General features: G+C 38.0%; 2 protein-coding genes across 7 annotated transcripts in view; both read left to right on the top strand.

Annotated features, from left to right (window-relative positions):
* The window catches only part of FZD3 (frizzled class receptor 3), a 40,243-nt gene extending 34,508 nt beyond the window's left edge, over window positions 1-5,735 (top strand). For 3 of the 6 annotated variants that reach the window (XM_034421244.2, XM_087883334.1, XM_034421247.2), the window contains one exon: window positions 879-5,735. In XM_034421244.2, the coding sequence (XP_034277135.1) occupies window positions 879-1,092 (214 nt within the window). In that variant the 3' untranslated portion in view covers window positions 1,093-5,735. The remainder of the gene's footprint in view (window positions 1-878) is intronic. The other 3 variants (XM_087883335.1, XM_087883336.1, XM_087883337.1) reach the window with 1 other exon arrangement.
* Window positions 5,736-13,701: 7,966 nt separating this feature from the next.
* Window positions 13,702-16,904, top strand: part of ELP3 (elongator acetyltransferase complex subunit 3) — a 106,630-nt gene continuing 103,427 nt past the window's right edge. Inside the window, exons 1-2 of the mRNA XM_034421250.3 lie at window positions 13,702-14,025; window positions 16,076-16,175. Coding sequence (XP_034277141.2) covers window positions 14,007-14,025; window positions 16,076-16,175 — 119 coding nt within the window. The 5' untranslated portion in view covers window positions 13,702-14,006. The remainder of the gene's footprint in view (window positions 14,026-16,075; window positions 16,176-16,904) is intronic.

The following is a 16,904-nucleotide window of genomic DNA, read 5'->3' as shown; positions in this document are numbered from 1 at the left end:
CCATATGACTTGGCTCCAGAGCACCTTAGGGACTATCTCCTCCAAGTAGCATTTTCCTTGTTCATGCATGCATGCAGGGGAAGGATGTCAGTTATGTTCCCATGAGAATCCAGACCCTTATTTTCTGTTATGACACTCATGCTTTGGAACATTTTGCCCCTAAGGTTTCCCTGACATCCATTCTCCCAGTTTTCTAGAAGAGAAAGGAGTTCTTTGAGCAGGCATTCAGATTTATTTGAATAATCAATATACATGGGAGCTATTGTTATTTTCATTTTTGCTTGTATTTGTATTACTCATGCTGTTTTATCTTATGTAAACTGTCATGATTGAGCTGGGCAATATTAAGGTATTTGAATGAATGAATAAATAAAATAACAGGAAAGAATAATTGGAATGGTTTTAAAAGAAAAAGAATTCATGGAAAATATCAGTGATCATCAGTTCTCATGGTATGCTATATTCAGAGTAAGGTTAAAATTTGTTTGTTAGAAAGCAGAAGTGAGGAAAAACTGCTGCCCTTATATTCTTATTATAGGCTTATATGACACATCTGATAGATGATTGTAAAATGCAGAACAGTGAGCTAAATAAGTATTTGGCCCCATCCAGCAAGTTTCTTATTGTGAGATTATCCATGGTTAACTTGTCCCTCTGTGAATATAAAATAAGTATGCTTAAAAGTGGAACCAATATTACAAAGAAGTAATAAAATATGTTAAAAGTATTTTTACTGAAAAATGATAGTCCTACAAATGAAAATGTTTGGATTAAACTCTAAGTTTTGTTTATCTAATTTATATATTTGGGAGATAATTGGAATATTTTCAATGTATATGTATCTGTATTACTAAAACAGATAAGTCTTTATGAATTAGATATACCCCCTGCAGTTACCGTGGAATTGAAGATCGACTACCTCATGGCAGTATGTCCCGATTGACTGACCACTCCAGGCATAGCAGTTCCCATCGGCTCAATGATCAGTCACGTCACAGTAGCACCAGAGACCTCAGTGGAAATCCAGTAACTCACATAACTCATGGCACCAGCATGAACCGAGTTATTGAAGAAGATGGGACCAGCGCTTGATCTGCACTTCTTTTCCCATCTCACACTTATTTTTAAATGAACGGCATCCATTTCTTATCAAAATAATATATCAGCTTTTACTCCTCTTTTCAGCCAGAATGGCACCCAGTTCGGTCAGTACCTTTTTCCTGTAGCTCAATATTTCTTAGAAAGACTGCCTCTAAGCAAGTCTGTTGTTGATCAATTCTACAAGTTAATTGTGGATGCATTTAAGATTGGCTACTATATTTATTTGTTGATGTTTTCCCCATCGTTTCTAAAAATCCCTATGCATCTATAAGTGTCATACTACGAAGGCTCTGTGAAAAGTTTCCCAAAGTAGAAGACTGGGTTTGCTTTTTTGTGGAGGGAGAGGGAGATATCTGTTTTGCTTTTTTCCATTTTAATAAAATAATAAACTAGTTAGTTGTTCTCCTGAGGTACAGAATGTAGGCTGCATATTAAAAACTATATAGAGGACATCAGAGATTATTAGTGAATGCATTGGGAATACAACAAAAGAAAAAAATAGCAAAAGTCTTAATATTGTTGGCTCTTAAGTTAAATTCTGGTCTTGATGGAGAGGGAGGAAGTTTATCAACATTTAGTGTAAAGTTTCTTGTTTGTGTTTTGATAGAAAATATTCCAATTTACTACTAGTTTTCAAAGAAAAGCAAAGTGGAGTTGGTTCTTAATTATCAAACGGAATTAAACACCTTCAAAATTCTTATTGAATAGGAGAGAAATTGATTTTTTAATATAGCAACTATTGTAGCCTTTAGGAATATTACAAAAATTCCCCCATGCTTCAATTCTTTCAGCATCAGTGCCTTGAACGGTTCTTCCTATATCTATTCTAGGACATTTTGGGAGGAAAGTGTTAATTGCCTCTTTCAAAGAATCTGAGATAATTTTTTGAGAAATGAAGGGCAAGAGGATCCATAAAATAATAAGTACTTAGAATAATCTGTTATCCTGTTTATGAAGAATATTTGCTGAGCTCTGCAGATAGTCATTGAGGAGAAAATGTTGAATTCGATCATTTTCAGTTCCAAACTCAAGATATGCATATGGAAACCAGAAGAACAAATGCAGCCAAACCCTTCAGTCTACTATTGTAAGCAGCTTTTTGAATTCAACTGCCCAATTGCGAAGCACTAGTTTTCAGCTTATTATTTCAAAGTTCTTTGATATTTAGGGACCAATTCAAGATTAACAGCAGTGAGACTGTAATTCCAGAATAGGGATTTTTCTCATTTGAAGATGCAACTCAAAATTTATTGTACAAGACAATGTAAGACCAATTAAATAGAATGGGTTTTACCTCCAAGTTAAAAGTACAAGCAATGAGTTCTTAACTGCAGTGTAACCAGCTATAGTTTTGTATTCATTCACACTTATGAATGATATGCACATGAGCAATTTAAATATGCAAACCTACAGTTCTTAATTAAAACATTGCCCATGCTTGTCTTGGACAGTGAACTTGATTTTTCTAAGGCAGCTATTGGCATGAGTTAAGGAAGCACTTGTGTGTGTTTAAATCTACCTCATCTATTGCTCTAATACTACTGCTGGAAAATTATTATTTTGCTTCTTTTTCTTAATATGCACCCTCCCTTATATCAACTTTTTATATATACAGTGGAGAACATATGCTAGGTATCTGAATTTAATGACAAACCATTTCATTCTTGGTTCATCAAGAAAAGTAACCGGTGCTGAAATACTTTGGAGCTACAAGAATTAGGCTTAGTATTATTTTAAATTCTAATTTATAAATTGTGAAGTGCCAGATCAGCCACTTTGTAACTTGATTAGGAGCTTTAAATCAACTGGGATCAAGATAATGTTAATTATGAGAATATAATTATGAGGAAGCCTGAACAGCATCCAAACCATGGTAAGCAAGGATTTTTTTTCCTGTCCTTGTTCTAGCAAAATTTGCAATATTTTCATTTCAAGAGAAATATTAATATCAAGGGAGTTTTCCATAAAATGTAAATATAATGCAGGTAGCCCTTGTTATTTGTGGTGGTTCTATTCCAGTCTAACAGCCATTGATAACAAAATTGTGCAGAACAAGACTTTGAAGAAGTGTACTTTATTCATGAGCAAAGGCCGCCATTATTTTGTGCACGCTTAAATACCTCCCTCCATTAAAAAATACTCTAGAAATCTTCCAAATAGAATAATGTATCAAAGATCAAAGCTATCCAATCCTTTTGCAAATAATAAAATGTGATCTGTATTTACCAACCATAACTAATGGATTGCAGATAACAAAGGTCACCTGTACCAACTTCAGAGAAGTGGGACTGTTCGATCAGAACTGGGGAAAGACAAGTTAAACCTCCAGTCTAGAATCTGCTTGGGTTTTTGCACAATTCCTGCTTTTTAAAAAATATAATTAATATATATATATACACATACATACACACACATACACTATACATAATTCAATCAGTGCAACAAACATCTGATTTAACTATAAGGCAACACAATTATTAAATATCCAGCAATGTTTTTTTTTTCTTTGTTCTTGGCATACAGCAGTCCCCAAACTACGTAATTCAAAATAGGCAAAAATAAAAATGTCTGTTAGGGGAAAATATCTGTAGAATTTTAAGAAATTTTAAAAGATCTAATAAAATATTTTTTTCTTAATGTGTTTACAATTTGAGTCAGCATGGATTCCCATAGATTTAACTCACTCAGAAAAAAAATTGTCCTAGAAAATAGCAACATAGTTTGCTTCTACATTCTAGTCAAAGCTTACATATCAACTGCCTTTTTCTATTAATGTAAGGCAGAATGGAGCCAAGAGACTTCCCGTAGCTATATGTCAAAGCTGCTTGCAGGAAAGCAGCAGACAAAACAACTGCCACATTCTTTTTTTCCACTAATTGTCTGTTAAGATACCTACCTTTTAAATCTGAGATTTATATGCCAACCAGTGCTGCTTCTTAAAAAAAACTCTATTGGGGTATCTCCACTTCTCAACTGTTGAAATTGGGGCAAATGCCTGTAAATGAATATCTTTCCACCTTCATTGCTCAATGAAGCAGGCACTTTTCAAAATCATCCTACCTCCTCAGGCAGCTTGCCTGACCCCCCTATTTTTCTTCAGTTAACCATATTTAAGTAGTGCTGGATAAAACATTTACATGGTGGTTTTATAAAATGCTATACTTGGACAGTGCGCAGAAAATCATATATTGTGATCATGCAGTCGACCTGTACAACTTCTCAAAACTAGAATGTTTTTCATTGGGACTGATGTGGCCAAAATAGAAAATTCTGGCCTTAATACAGTATGTTTTTATCAACAAATAAAAATTAATTTGCAATCTCAAGTACTTTTAAAGAATATTAATAAAACACAATCCAAGTGGTTCTAGAAACTCCAAGGCATTTCTGCCACTTTGGGCTCCATCTTGCATACCTGAAACTGCTAGACCCAAAGCATCTATTTTTTCCTCCCCATTCAGGAGCTGTGGAAATAGATTTATTTATAATATAATCTATTCTTCAGTTTACTTTCTTATGTACAATAAATAATGTCCTCTGTTAGCAATGCTGTCACCATAAACCAAACAGTTTGAGGGTTTATTATCAGCAGAAGGCTTTTTATTTTATTTTTTGTAATTGCAATAGACTTAATCTTTGGTTTTACAAAGAATTTGTTTTTCTCTTTTGCAAAATGACACCAAGCAAAAAAATTAGGCTATATTTAACATTAGCTTGTTACTTGGGAGTTTTTCTTTTAACTGACTGGGACATGCATCCTTGGAATGGTGTTATGTAAAATCTATGTCCAATTTTGAATATAAGTTATGCAGATCACTCTTGTGGCTCTTTATATATAAAGAAAACTGACTTAAAATGACACATGAACTAGTTTTAGTAGAATGGCATCTGGGCTCCCATTTGTTCCCCTTGCTGAGAAGCATCATTTGCCCATTCCCCAATTTTGATTTGATTATGTCACTGTTGCAGGTAATGTTGCAACTATAACAGATATAGAATATTGAACAATTTAGTAATTAAGCCAGTTTCTGTCAGATCTCGCGTAGTTAGGTAGAGAAGATAAGTCTTTGTTCTAGAAAAAAAAATAGTTCAACCTTAGCACAAAAGACCTGCATTTAATGTTGTAATTTGTATAAAATGACTTGATAGGTATAAGCTACTTTTTGCCAGTGCAGAAAACCAAAATGAAGTAGCAGATTAAAGAAAAGATTGTTTACTTCCTCTGTTTTCAAACAGGGGAAGGGTTGGCTTTTTTATATAATTTCTGTCAGGAAAATTCTTTGCAAATTCTAGTACTTCCAATCAATGCTGTTATTGCGTAGAGGGGGGTTGTTAATGTTTCTTTTTTAAAAATCAGTTTTATTACCTTTATCTGAAATTGAGATTTGAGAATAAGAGATAGATTTGAGTACACCAGCATGGTACCTGATCTCCAATGCTAACAATTCAACTTGCACTAAACTCCTTGTAGATTTGATTCCTCATGTACAATAAGCCAGTGTCCTACTCAGTTTTATTTTGTTTTTAGCACCTTAACTGTGCATGTACAAACGGTTACCATAGCATTGATTAAGCATTTTGTTTTTGTTTTTTAAAGACTATTTAGAATTTTTAATAAAAAGACTAAAATGAAAGCTTTGAAGTGTTTGTTGCTTCTTTAAACATTTAAGGAGAAGAATAAACTTCGTAAACTGTGCAGGCTTTTAGGGGGAGTGCAGAATTCTGCCATAACCCAGGAGACACATCAAGACTTGCTTTATTTCATGGCAGATTCAGTTCTAAAACTGAAAATACAGGCTTCCTCGGCTTGTAAATCGGTTTCCCACTAATATCATTAGTTGCTTGACATAATTCCATGACCCAATAAAGCTTTAAAGTAGTGCACCAGAAACCAAATCCCTTTTTATTCCAAGTAAGAATTGCAGTATCAATCTTATCCATGAAACCTGGGGGGATTTTTTTGGTTGTTTATTTAAATCTGCTATGAGTTTTAATATCTGCTGAATATTGGCAATAAAAACCACCATACCAGGTTTTTCACTGCAAGCTGATCATTCACATTCACACACTATACTAAGCAGTTAGTGTATTCGGGCATGGTTTTTTTGAATAATCAAAATTATTCAAATCTACAAAGCAAACTTGACACAGAAGCAGACAATCTTTTTGAGACTGCAGATGATATTATCATTTTCTTTTTTCCAAAAATTTATTTCTGGAAGGACACAGGGAGTATGTCTGGAGAGACAATTGAAAATGTTCCGCTTTTGAGAGAAGGGGAAAAATAGATCTGCTACACCTCAGTTTAACACACACTTTTTATCTTTGGGAACAAAAAAAAGAAATATCCGTGAATATTAAGTTGTTTGCTGCCAAATTTCAGTGCTTCCATCTTTACATGATCTGGGGCAACATGTGAACTCTGGAATGCCTAGTAGTGTTCGTACCAAGTTGTATCTCCTTAGAATAGTCTTGGTATTGGACTAATAATCATATTTGTGGTCTATACATCTACAAGTCCCTGCACTAAAGTAAATGGTTTCAGGTAAGCTTCAGAAATGCTTCGATTGCTTTTGGTTACTACAGCCATAACAAGCTCCCTCAATAGAAATTGATTCCTATTGCAGTTTCAGTTCTCAAAATTGTGGTCTGCACTTAGGAAAATCAATTTGACTTACGGCATTAAAAGTACACACGGATGTTTTGGAAATTTGCTACAATTTTCATAAAATGTGTAGTAGAGACCTAAGAGAGTTATTACTTTGGTCAGCTGTTTGAAATTATATAGAATAAATTGATTTATTCCTCTGCTACGTTTGTATGACTTCTTGTAGGCATGCCTTTCTCTCCTTTGGCTTTGCTCATGAATTTCTACCAAATACCTTGAAGCATGAAATTGCAGGATAATCCAGCTACAAATTCCACCTGAAAGCTGCCAAAACTAACAAGTCTGAACAATACGTGAATTCCATTGATAACTATCCTTTTGGAGTACTTTAACTGGTGAATTCTTTATGTGACAAAACATTGCAAAACTAAAGGGGAATGGTTATCATACTACTGCTTTTCTTTAAAAACAGGTAAAAATCCAGTTGTGTTACTAGCTATCAGTGTTCAGACACAGCTAATTCCTAGCCCAAAATAGTGAATGGTAGCAAGCTTTGGACAGCTATTATCCCAACTGAAAAATGAAAAGTCCTTTGTATAAGTCATTTTTATGCAAATATTGCTCAACTCTACATCAAGCAGGCTTAACATAATTTGGATCCAAAGCAAAAAATCTGACATTACAAGAGTTTCTGGAAGGTTCATAAAAGCTTGTGCTATAATAAATATGTGGTTCTTTAGACGAAACCTACTGTAACTTTCTGTTGCTGTTTTTTACCTTGTAAAGGTCTACCCACACCTGATGTGTTATATCAAAGTGTCTGATTAATTCCCATAATCTAAGTAGTCCCATTTTAACCTAGACAACTGGTTGGAGAATATGGGAGCTCAATCCAGAGCAGAGAAATAATTATGCAGCTTCTATAGAATCATTATTTTCACTTTTGGACTCTAGATATTTCTCTACCTGCATGCATTTATATATACTACAAATGTATAATCTTTTTATAATATATCATTTGCGAATCATTTCATAATATATTGAAAAGGAGGGCAAAAGACAGGTAATAGTTTACACCTGAAGGTGTTACTGCAATATATGAGCAGTATACTATTTTTATCCACCATTATTTCTAGTTACAACAAGGGCTTCAGAAATGTAAAATGTATTTACCGTGTAATATCTGAAGTGCTTTTCATTGGTCTGTGGGAAAAGCAGGTACAGTAAACAGTACCATGACATCTTTGAAAAAAATGTCTCCTTTCATTTTACTTTTAATCTGTTCTGGGATCTGAGTTCTGCTTGCAGGATCACTCAGCTCAGTTTAAACTTTCTAATTATCCAACCTAGGAGCCTTATTACATTGATAGGCTAATTGTGGCTTAGCCATTGTGCTGTTTTGCTGTCCTCTTTCAACAATTGCATATTCAGTCCTACTAAATTGTATTAATAAATAAGTAAAAATTAGAGGGAGCGGTGGTACTTTTCTGCCAAGGATCAGTACCACTTTATCAAAACTAAGACAGAATCAGCAATAAGTTTTAAGCATGATGACATGGCTTTTTACCATAAACTACTAAAACAGCTATTTAAAATTGAACACAATTAAGGAGATAGTGAAATATGTTTTCTCTCTGCCCTATCTCCTCTGATTTATTGTGCAGAGATATTTAGTAATAGCTATTCTATAAATCCAAAATAAAGGACTATTGATTTTCTGAATAACAGATTTATCTTGATTTTGTGGTCATACTGAATCTCCATTTTCATTTTGCAATTTAGAGTACTATAATTTGTGCTTGGCCTCACATTCCCTTTCATTTTAATGTTTCCTTCAATGCTGCAAGAATTTTCATATATTTTAATATCCAATACTCTCTGAAGTATTCTGAAAATTCTGAAGTTTTCCAGCAGAGCGTACAAATAAATGATCCATATTGTGCACACAATGGAAAGGGAGAGGAAGGAGAAAAAGACTGGCAGAGAAAGGGAGGAGAGAGAGGGGGGGAGGGAGAGGGGAAGAAATGAAGATGGAAGGAAAGGAAAAAATAAGAGGAAGAGGCAAGGGCACTAAAGATTAAAATAATCAGAGATGGGAAGAGAAGGAGGGAGATCAGAAATGAAAGATGGAGAAACAAAATGAGGAAAAGATGGAGAAAGGTAGAGGGAAGAATGAATTATGGCAAGATGACAAAATGAACAGAAGGCAGGAAGGGATGGAGCAGGGATAAAGTCAAAGGGTGGAAGAAAGGAAAAGAGATTCTGAAGAGCAGATAAGATTATGTTCTATGGCTGTAATTCTCTGCCCACTTAATTGGGAATAAAACTTGCTCATTTGCATTTTTATTCCATACTTACCATAAGAAGTCCACAATGAAGTTCACCAATAAAGAAAGCAATTTAAAATTAGTAGCAGGTGGCTTTCAAATCATCCACTATCCCCAGCAGGCAGAAAAAGCAATCAGCTAACAGGCAAAATCCCTGGGTATATACCCCATATGAAGGTTATTGCATAGAACAGGGCTGTCAAACTCCTGGCCCACAGGCCAGATGCACCACATGCTGGCCACACCCACACCTGGTTTAACAAAGGGGAACAAAGTCGCAATACGTCACATAACAATGCAAGTTTGACACCCCTGGCATAGAGGCTTAGATGGGCAATCTTAAGCAGCAACTTCCAGAACCAGAGCAACCATTAAAAAGGCCTTTTTTGGTGATCTTGTCAAATTCACTTGTAATAAACGATGAACACTGTGGAACAGGATTTTGAAGATCTTGCAGACTTACAGAAGAAGAATCCTGTTCGACCAACAAATCATCTATTCAGCATTCTCAGTCACTGAGCGGTAGATCATGCAACTGAGGTCTTTCACCTGCATCTGTCTCTGGCTACAACCAGATCGTACTCAGGCATTTGGCAACCAGCATGTATTTATAATGGTTGCAGCATCCTGGGATCATGTGATTGCCATTTGCGACCCTTCCAAACTGGCTTTCAACAACCAAATCAGTAAGGGCTGTCAGATTCACTTAGTGACTGATTCATTTAACTGCAGTAATTCACTTAGCAACAGTGGCAAAAAAAGTCATATAATTGGATGCCACTTACTCAACAACTGCCTTGTTTAGCAATGGAAATTCTGTCTCCCAACTGTGGTTGTAAATTGAGTATTGAAATTCCCAGCTAGTCCTGCTTTCCATCTCTTCAGACTGCCTGTATGTATATTTATTACGTCTGCTCACTGCAGAAGACCCTGGGTGACTTATAATATTTATACAATTAACAGTTAAAAACACAAAACTGCTGTTTTTTGCATCTTTGTGACTTAATAGCATTTTCTGAAAATTAAAGGTATATGCTCAAATTCATATCAGAGACACTGAATCTGCATTAACTGGACTTGGAGCTTGCACATCAGTGGTTCATGATCTATTCCAGGGGTATCAAACTCAAGGCCTGTGGGCCGGATCCGGCCTGCGGGGTGCTTAGATCTGGCCCATGAGACCGCCCTGGAAACAGCGAAGGACCTGCCCGCGGTAACTCTGCCAGCGAAAATGGAGCTCAGGAGGGCCACCATTTTTGCCTGCAATGCTCTCCTGCAACCTTCTGGCAGCAAAAATGGAGCTCACGACTCCATTTCATTGGCAAAGTGCTCGATGTCACCACATCCACCCGACACGAGTGATGTCGAGCTGGCCATGCCCACCCAGCCGCTGATGTCAAACACAACCCTGATGTGGTCCTCAATGAAATTGAGTTTGACACTCCTGATCTATTCCATAATCAGCAGTTAGCCACAACCTTGCTATTCTATCTCTCTGTACCAATAATATAGTTGATTTGATTTGTCTGTGACATCTATGTATATAGATTATGTGCATGTATATGTGTTGTTTTGATTGCTGGAAGACTAGGTTAGCAATGAAGAAATCAATAGATTGACAAACTGATAGGATGATATCCTGATTCATTTCATTTCTGTTTCATAGGCCATTCAGTCTAACTCCAACTTTGGCATTAGTCTCCAACCATAAGTAACACATCTTGCTTGTATGTTCTACATCTAATTTCAGGTTGAACTTGGACACAAAACCTTTCAACCTTATCTTTTGCATCAGTGGTTGAAGCATAAACTTAGATTGTCTTATTAAAGGACTAGCTGAATACCGTGCGCCACTACAAAACTGTGTGATCGGGCTTGATAAATTGACACTTAGAGTTTGAAAATTAATAAGTACGTAGTTACAATTGGCCTCTCCTCTCCCCTTCTCTCCCTCAGGCTAGCCCCACAGAAGCCTCTCCTCTCCCCTTCTCTTCCTCAGGCTGGCCCCACAGAAGCCTCTCCTGTCATCTCCTTTTCTTCTCTCCCTCAGGCTGGCCCCACAAAAGCCTCTCCTCTCCCTCAGGCTGACTCCACAGAAGCCTCTCTTATCCTACCCCCTTCTCTCCGTCAGACTGGCCCCATAGATCCTCTCCTCTCCCCTTCTGTCCTTCAGGCTGGCCCCATAGATCCTCTCCTCTCCTCTCCCCTACTCTCCCTCAGGCTTTCTAGCCCCTTCTCTCCATAAGACTTGCCCCACAGAAGCCTGTTCTATTCTATCCCGTTCTCTCCAGAGTTATTTTCAAGTTGGGAGGGGGAGTAGAACATCTAACTAATTAGCATCAGAGCGTGTTATAATAATATAGGAAATACTAATGCTCTGATGGTCATTTCGAAAAATCCTTTTCTAGTGAGCACCTAGAAGCCAAGAGGAACATACGTGGCAAATTTCAAGTTTGTAGGCTTTATGGTTCCGGAGATTTCATGATTAATGCGTGAGTGGTTTTCACTTTTATATATATAGATCGGGGTGAAATGCTCCCGGTTTGGACCGGATCGCCCGATCTGGTAGCGATGGAGGCGGGTGGTTCAGAGAACTGGTAGAAAAAATCCCTGCCCCCCCCATGCCCAGCTGAGCCGCACAATCATCAGAGGCTTTTTTTTTTTACTTTTAAAAGCATTTTTTCTACAACCGCTTCGGCCGAAAAAATGCTTTTAAAAGTAAAAAAAAAAAAGGCTCTGATGATCGTGCAGCTCAGCTGGGATCGCCAAAGGCTTTTAAAAGAAAAAAAACCCCTTTTTTTCTTTTAAATGCCTCTGACGATCCAAGCTGAGTTTTTTAAAAAGCCTCTGCTGATCAGGCAACTCAGCTGGGATCGTCAGAGCCTTTTGAAAACATTTTTTTACAACCTCTTCGCCGAAGAGGTTGTAGAAAAAATGGTTTTAAAAGTAAAAAAAAAAAAAAATTGGCTACACCCAGCCAGTCACATTACCTCCCCAAGCCACGCCCACAGAACCGGTAGTAACAAATTTTAGATTTCACCACTGATACAGATTGTCTGCAAAGCTAATTGTTGTTACTCAGCCATTGACTTCATTGGACCCAAGTAATGCCCTTGCTATATGCTTTGATTACTGAAAGAAAGCAATTTTTTCTTCTTTGGTTTTGGATCCTGAGCAGTAAACAGTAAGTATGGCTGACTGAAAGTGTCCAATTTCAGTTTATGTCAATTTGATAATGCCCAAAATGTCAATGTATAGTTCATGCATTCCATGTCTCACCCTGTTTAGCTTTCCTTTGTTCCTGCCCCTTTGTTTCATGTTCCCACTGTAATTCAGTCTTTGTAGTTTTGGATTATTTTTTTTTCCTGCACGGTCACATCAGCAACTAGAGAACCAGACTTAATCTGGTCATGGCATGCCATTAGTACTCTAAAAGATCATCTTTCTGAGTAGAATTAATGTATCTGGGAGCCCATCATCCAGCACTATCATCAATCACTTCATATTTTTATACACATTTTTTTCTGGTAAAATATAGGGGTGGCTTATCATTGCCTTCTCCTGTGCAGTATGAAATGAACTTTCTCACCGTCATTCAAATGATCATCTGCCTTCAACATTTTTCTACGTCTCTGCTGTTCAATATAGTTTGCTAGTTTTAGCTGGCAGCAGGGATGACTTTCAATGACTCGAATGACCCTTCAGGGATTATATATATACTCTTGGCATGCATTCCCAGCATTCTTTACCCAGCCCTGCAAGAACCACCATCACCATCATGTCTGTGGAGATTCTCAGTCATCCAGGACATGATTGTCCCAAAAATGCTTTTTCAAGAGGCAACTGGACTTTGTTTTTCCTTGAAAATGTTTCGCTTCTCATCCAAGAAGCTTTTGGATGAGAAGCAAAACGTCATCAAGGAAAAACAAAGTCCAGTTGCCTCTTGAAAGTATCCTACTGTCGCCATTTATTTGTACTCATTTCATGTGCTCATGTCCATCTTTATACTTATACCTGTTATCTCGTACATGTTTGACAAACTAACAAAGTAAAGTAAAGTAAAATAAAAATAAAAAAGTAAAATAAAATAAAATAAAATCTTTGGGACACCACCACGAGGCAATGTAAGCAGGACTCATTAAATGTTTGTCATAACGCTATTATGAGAATTCCAAACATTGTCGGTTTTTAGTAAAGAATGATTAAATAAAACATGCAAACCGTGTCTACTAAAAGTAGCGAACCTTGCTGGGAAAAAAGCAATCGCCTGTGATCCTACGAGTTAATCTCTTTGAAGTCAAGAGGGCTGATTTAGGATCACTTAAAACGGCGGTTCTCTACGTGCTTGTTCGACCTGAAGAGATACCAGATCCGAGCTGCAAAAACCCTTAAAATTCCTAGATGGCAGCCAAGTTACAACTTTCTGCTTCCTCCTGCCATCCGGCCTCCGGCTTTTGCAGTACGTAGCATAGGTAAAGGCCATAAGGAAGAGATGGGGGACGATGGCCCTTTTATGACTTGTGGACTTCCACTCCCAGAATTCCTGAGCCATCCAGAAGGAATTCTGGGAGTTGAAGTTCACAAGTCATAAAAAGGCCATTTTCCGTTCCCCTCCACCCCCCCACTCCTGCCATAAGGCGTCAATACGCGCCTTTGGCTCCGGCTGCAGCGGAAATATCGTCAGTCCGAAGAGGCGGGACGTCTCGCGCTTTTACCAATCCCTTCTCCTCGTGCGCGCGCCCGACTCTTGACAATCTCGCTCAGAAAAAAAAAATAACTGCCTTCTGTTCCTTACTCGGTTCCCGGTATTTCTTTTTTGTTGTTGTTTTGCGGCACTGTCGTGAAGGAAAGAAAAAAAGAGATTTGCCTAGAGCGGCATAACAGAAGCTCCTTGCTTGACGGCCGGCGAGAAGAAACGGGGAGGGGAGGGCTTGAGAAATCGTGTCGTTGTCGCCAGGGGGACCTTCGCCATGAGGCAGAAAAAGAAAGGTAGAAAGGGGACGGGACAGAAGGGATATTGATGTGAAGCCTCCTAAAATAGATGCCCTCCAGAGGCATTGGACCGGGGGGTGGGGCCGCGCTATTTGGGTATTCTGGGAAATGTAGTCCTCCTACAGCTGGAACGCCTCAAGATAGGACAGTCTCATGTCTCACACCCATAGGAAGTTGCGACTGAGATGGCTTTTAAATATGATAGCAATAGCACTTAGACCAGAGGTCTTCAAACTTGGCGGCTTTAAGACTTGTGGACTTCAACTCCCAGAATTCTCCAGCCAGCAACTTGGCAGCTTTAAGATTTGTGGACTTCAACTGCCAGAATTCTCCAGCCAGCAACTTGGCAGCTTTAAGACTTGTGGACTTCAACTCCCAGAATTCTCCAGCCAGCTATGCTGGCTGGAGAATTCTGGGAGTTGAAGTCCACAAGTCTTAAGGCCGCCAAGTTTGAAGACCTCTGACCTAGACTTATATACCGCTTTACAGCCCCCTCTAAGTGGTTTACAGAGTCGGCATCATTAGCACAAAAAGGAGTAATTTCATCATGAAATTGCTTGTTGAGTGTTCAGAGACTTGAAGGGTTCCCTCTCTTCAGTGTAGGAATCCAGGTTAAAGCATCCAAAGGAGAGAACTGTCTGTTTTCCACCCGAACACATCCACTGAAGGGAAAACCACCACACTCAATCACAATCTGCCCTCCCGTAATTTAAATCTATGATCCCATTGATCCTTGCTCTCTGAGGCAGTAGAGAATCTGCTTTCGGGTGTTTAACAATGCTGGTATATCCTGTTAAGCTCGAGGTTTCTTTTACTCAAGACTTCCCAGTTCGTTCTGTCTCTTCGTAATTTGTGTGTGTGTGTGTCCCTTTCAATGTGATTTCTGATCTGGACAAGTTCCTGCAGTTTTTTAGGCCAGGATTTTCAAAACTGGGTTGTCATTCCCTGCTTCTTAGAGCTGAAAGGGAGTGATTGGCTCAACGTCACTCAGCTGACTTTGCGCCTAAAGTAGGATTAGAACTCATGGTCTCCCGATTTCTGCCTACTGCCTTAACCATTACACTAAACTGACTCTCGTCTTACTTTATTTCTAATCTTCTGATCATTCTTGCTGCTTTTCTCTAATTTGTTCCACTTGGCCTTAATCCATACTATGTGGTGTCCCAAACACAGTATTGATGGTAGGATCTGATCAAAGTAAAATGGAGTGGCTACTTTCTGTCATTTGGAAATTTTACTTCTGTTACGTTGTTGCTGCCTAAAATTGCATTTATATTCTTTTGCAGCCCAATTACATTGTTGGTTTAGTTTATAATCTGTTTCTTGGCCTGGTAGGACAAATATCACCTTTGCTATCTGTGCATTTGATTTTTCCCCCTTAGGGAAGAACTTACCTCTTTTAAACTTAATTCTGTAACTTTTGTCCACTTCTCTAAAATACAAGGCTATTTTCAGTTTCCTGCATCTTCTCCTCCAAAGCATTATTGAAAGGATTGAAAAGTATAGAGTCAAAGTTTGAACCCCATGGTACCCACTCAATGTCAGTTCAGTTTGATAAAACATTAATAAATGCTTTTTGAGTATGATTTTCCAATAAGCTAGATGTCTTATTTAATTGCCATATCCCCCGGTCTATGTCTATTCTGTGTGAATAGAAAAGTGTTCCTTAGAAAAGAATAAACTTTTAGGGAAAAATATAGTTCCTCCAAGAACTCTTTCTCTATTACCTTCTTTCTTGGAGTCTTCAAACATCCTTGAGGAAAGTTAACTAAAGGAGACCTAATAGTTTTCACTTCATCCTCTGAAATATGTACTACAGTTATCTTCTGCCCTATTACCTGAAGGCAGCATTTCCTCAAGAGAGCACTGCAGATGCCACATTGATTAGTACTAAAGGCACTTGTGTTCTGTGACTCAGGTGAATAGGCTTTGGGCTTTGAGAGAAAAGAAAGGCTATTCCGTCTGAGAGAGCACATGTCAGTTTACATTTGTATGTGAGAAATTACTTTTGCACAGACTCTTTCATAACTTTTTACTTCTATTTTAGGAGAGATCAGCCGAGCAGAACTCATGATGATGACTATAGCTGATGTCATCAAACAACTCATCGACGCCCATGACGAGGGCAAAGATGTGAACTTAAACAAGTGAGTTGTCATCTATTTCTTCTTTGCTCTTCAACATTTTATTGTTTCTGTCTTCCCCACTTTTTATGGAAAAGTCAATGCTCTGTAAAAGGTTTGTATTTGAGGTTGTAGAAAGCGTACTATAGCAAACAACACTAGGTTGGAGAGACCCTGGTCGAATGCTAGTGTATCAGATTTTAGTGAATAGCAAAAGATATTTGGAGATAGGCTGTTCTACAGACCTCTATGTCATGAGCAGCTCTTTAGTTGACCACCAACACCTTCAGCTGCACCCAAAAATCCATTGACAACCAAAGCAGCTTGTGGAGTACCAGGTGTTTAGGCATATAGTAAGGTATGTACATCAGTACTTGTGCCACTGCATTCTGAGTTCTGCATTCAGAAGACTACAGCTTCTGTGTTAACCTCAAAGACAACCCCCACATACAGAGCAATGCCACCCCATCCAGAATCAATAATAGACTTTCAGATCTAGGCAATCCCGAAATCCTTAGCCACTCAGGCTTGCTCGGTTGAGCTTAAGTCTGTTTCTCCCCATCCAGAACCTAAAATGCTGAGATAGAAGCTTAAGAGCATCATTTGACCAGCCCAAAGATTAAATAAGTGCAATAACTGATATCTAACTCCTTGCCGATAGCCTCACCCAGTGGCTTTATGTAGATATTGAATAGGATCAGAGAGAGAATAAAATCATAAGACATCATCCAAAGGCAAGGATATAGGGTTGGA

This window comes from Pantherophis guttatus, chromosome 1 (genome assembly GCF_059756535.1).
Source record: "Pantherophis guttatus breed Tessera chromosome 1, ASM5975653v1, whole genome shotgun sequence".
NCBI lineage: Eukaryota > Metazoa > Chordata > Lepidosauria > Squamata > Colubridae > Pantherophis > Pantherophis guttatus.
This window is presented reverse-complemented; position numbering and strand designations above follow the sequence as displayed.